This window comes from Arachis ipaensis, chromosome B04 (genome assembly GCF_000816755.2).
Source record: "Arachis ipaensis cultivar K30076 chromosome B04, Araip1.1, whole genome shotgun sequence".
In the NCBI taxonomy this organism is placed as follows: Eukaryota; Viridiplantae; Streptophyta; class Magnoliopsida; order Fabales; family Fabaceae; genus Arachis; species Arachis ipaensis.
Window position 1 is genome coordinate 21,980,211 of NC_029788.2, and position 1,739 is coordinate 21,981,949.

Genomic DNA, 1,739 nt, shown 5'->3' on the forward strand with positions numbered 1-1,739 from the left:
TAGAACCATCTAATCTCCCAAAACTATATAGTTACTCAAAAAGAAATGTTGACTAGCTAAAACATTAGTTGTATTTTTATTTTAATTAATAAATTAAAGTGGAAGATAATTAATATACCTGTAAGGGCTAATTATACCGCCTGAAATGTTAACTTTCCTAGTAAGTGGTTTCCATGGTTTGTCCAAGAAATCTGACATGCCGATTGAATTCTGATCATCAGCAACAGAATTATGATCTTCTTGCCAACAAGCATTCCCAATCCCATATGTCCCTTTTGTCTCAAACAACCAACGGTTATGATCAAAATCTTGAGTTTGGCTCCTTAACAACATAGACTTGTTATTTGTTGAGTTCAACACAGTAGACACCCTCCTTTCCAATTTAGACCCTCCACCACCACCGTCGTTGCCGCCGCCGCCCCCATTCATGCCTCCTTGTTGTGACTCAGAGGCAAACCTAGAGGCCCCGGCCGGGTTCTTGGAATCCGAGGTGCCGGGTTGGTTGTCCGGCGTCGGAGGCATCATAACGGTGTAATTGATGTAATCATTTTGGCCTCCGAACTCGCCGGAGCCGTCGATTTCGTCGTCTCTTGAGAGGTTAACAACCCTTCCACTCGCTGTCCTCCTTGAGAATTTCACTCCTTGTTGTTGTGGTGGTAGCTTGCCACCCATAGATGAATTTGATGAACTTGCCATGTATTTTTATTTTCTCTCTTTTTCTATCTTTCTTTTTATTTTCACATTTATCTGTTTAACTAACTAATTAAACTAACCATTTTCTTTGATGAATTCCCATGCCTACAAAAACATGTGTATGCATGGCTGTTGGAATTGTTTGGGAAAAAAAGGAACAAGAACAATGTTGGTTTAGAAAGGAAAGAAAATTCATGTTTTGTCTAAGATCTTGGAGTTTGGGAAATCCTTGCTCAGCGTATATTACCCCCTTAATTCATGCTTAGCCTCTCTCTCATTCTTCTCTTTCTATTCCTACTTAATTAGGTTGTTGTGAACTCTAAATCTTTAAATGTGACTCACAATTACGTTCACAAAAAAAAAAAAAAAATTAAACAATTCTTTTTAAAACGGTAAATTTCCCTAGTACATGAATAAATAATAGTTGCATATAGTAAAATTTTATTAAATGGTCTAAATTAAGAAAGTGTAGCATATTACCATGGCTAGATAGCTTTTTATCACTATATCAGAGAATAATGATCCAATATTATATTACTTGGTCTTTAATTAGATAAATGTGTAGGTTTTATTCTTTTGGCCTATGTAACTACTTTCCATTATTTTTGACAAACTGCGATATCCCCATGAAATTTTTGACAAATATTTTAAGTATGTATATAACTTGTCTCCTACAAATTCCGATCTTCTTAAGAGACGAAATCATTGTTTGAAATAAATTCACCAGGTTTTCTGTTGATTTATTTACAACTTATTATTATAACATTGTTTCAATAAAGTGATAGCTAGTTTAATGGTTCCTGATGACATTTTTTAACGTAGAATTGTTTGTGATAAAATGAAGGTTTTGAAATAACATATTGCTTTTTAGACCCAAAGTTGTCGATGTATGTGATTGAATATGTGTTATTCTGTTTGCGTGTGATCAATGATGGATAGCAATTAAACATTTCAGAAAAGGGCAAGTGTACTTATTTGATTTCTACTGATACTTGATGAAATTTTATTTCACCTTACCCCAATTTCGCTATTAATAAGTTCATGTT

General features: G+C 34.4%; 1 protein-coding gene across 1 annotated transcript in view; it reads right to left on the minus strand.

The window, feature by feature from the left end:
- Positions 1–866, minus strand: part of LOC107636239 (cellulose synthase-like protein D1) — a 5,433-nt gene extending 4,567 nt beyond the window's left edge. Inside the window, exon 1 of the mRNA XM_021120970.1 lies at positions 119–866. Within this exon, the coding sequence (XP_020976629.1) occupies positions 119–696 (578 nt within the window). The 5' untranslated portion in view covers positions 697–866. The remainder of the gene's footprint in view (positions 1–118) is intronic.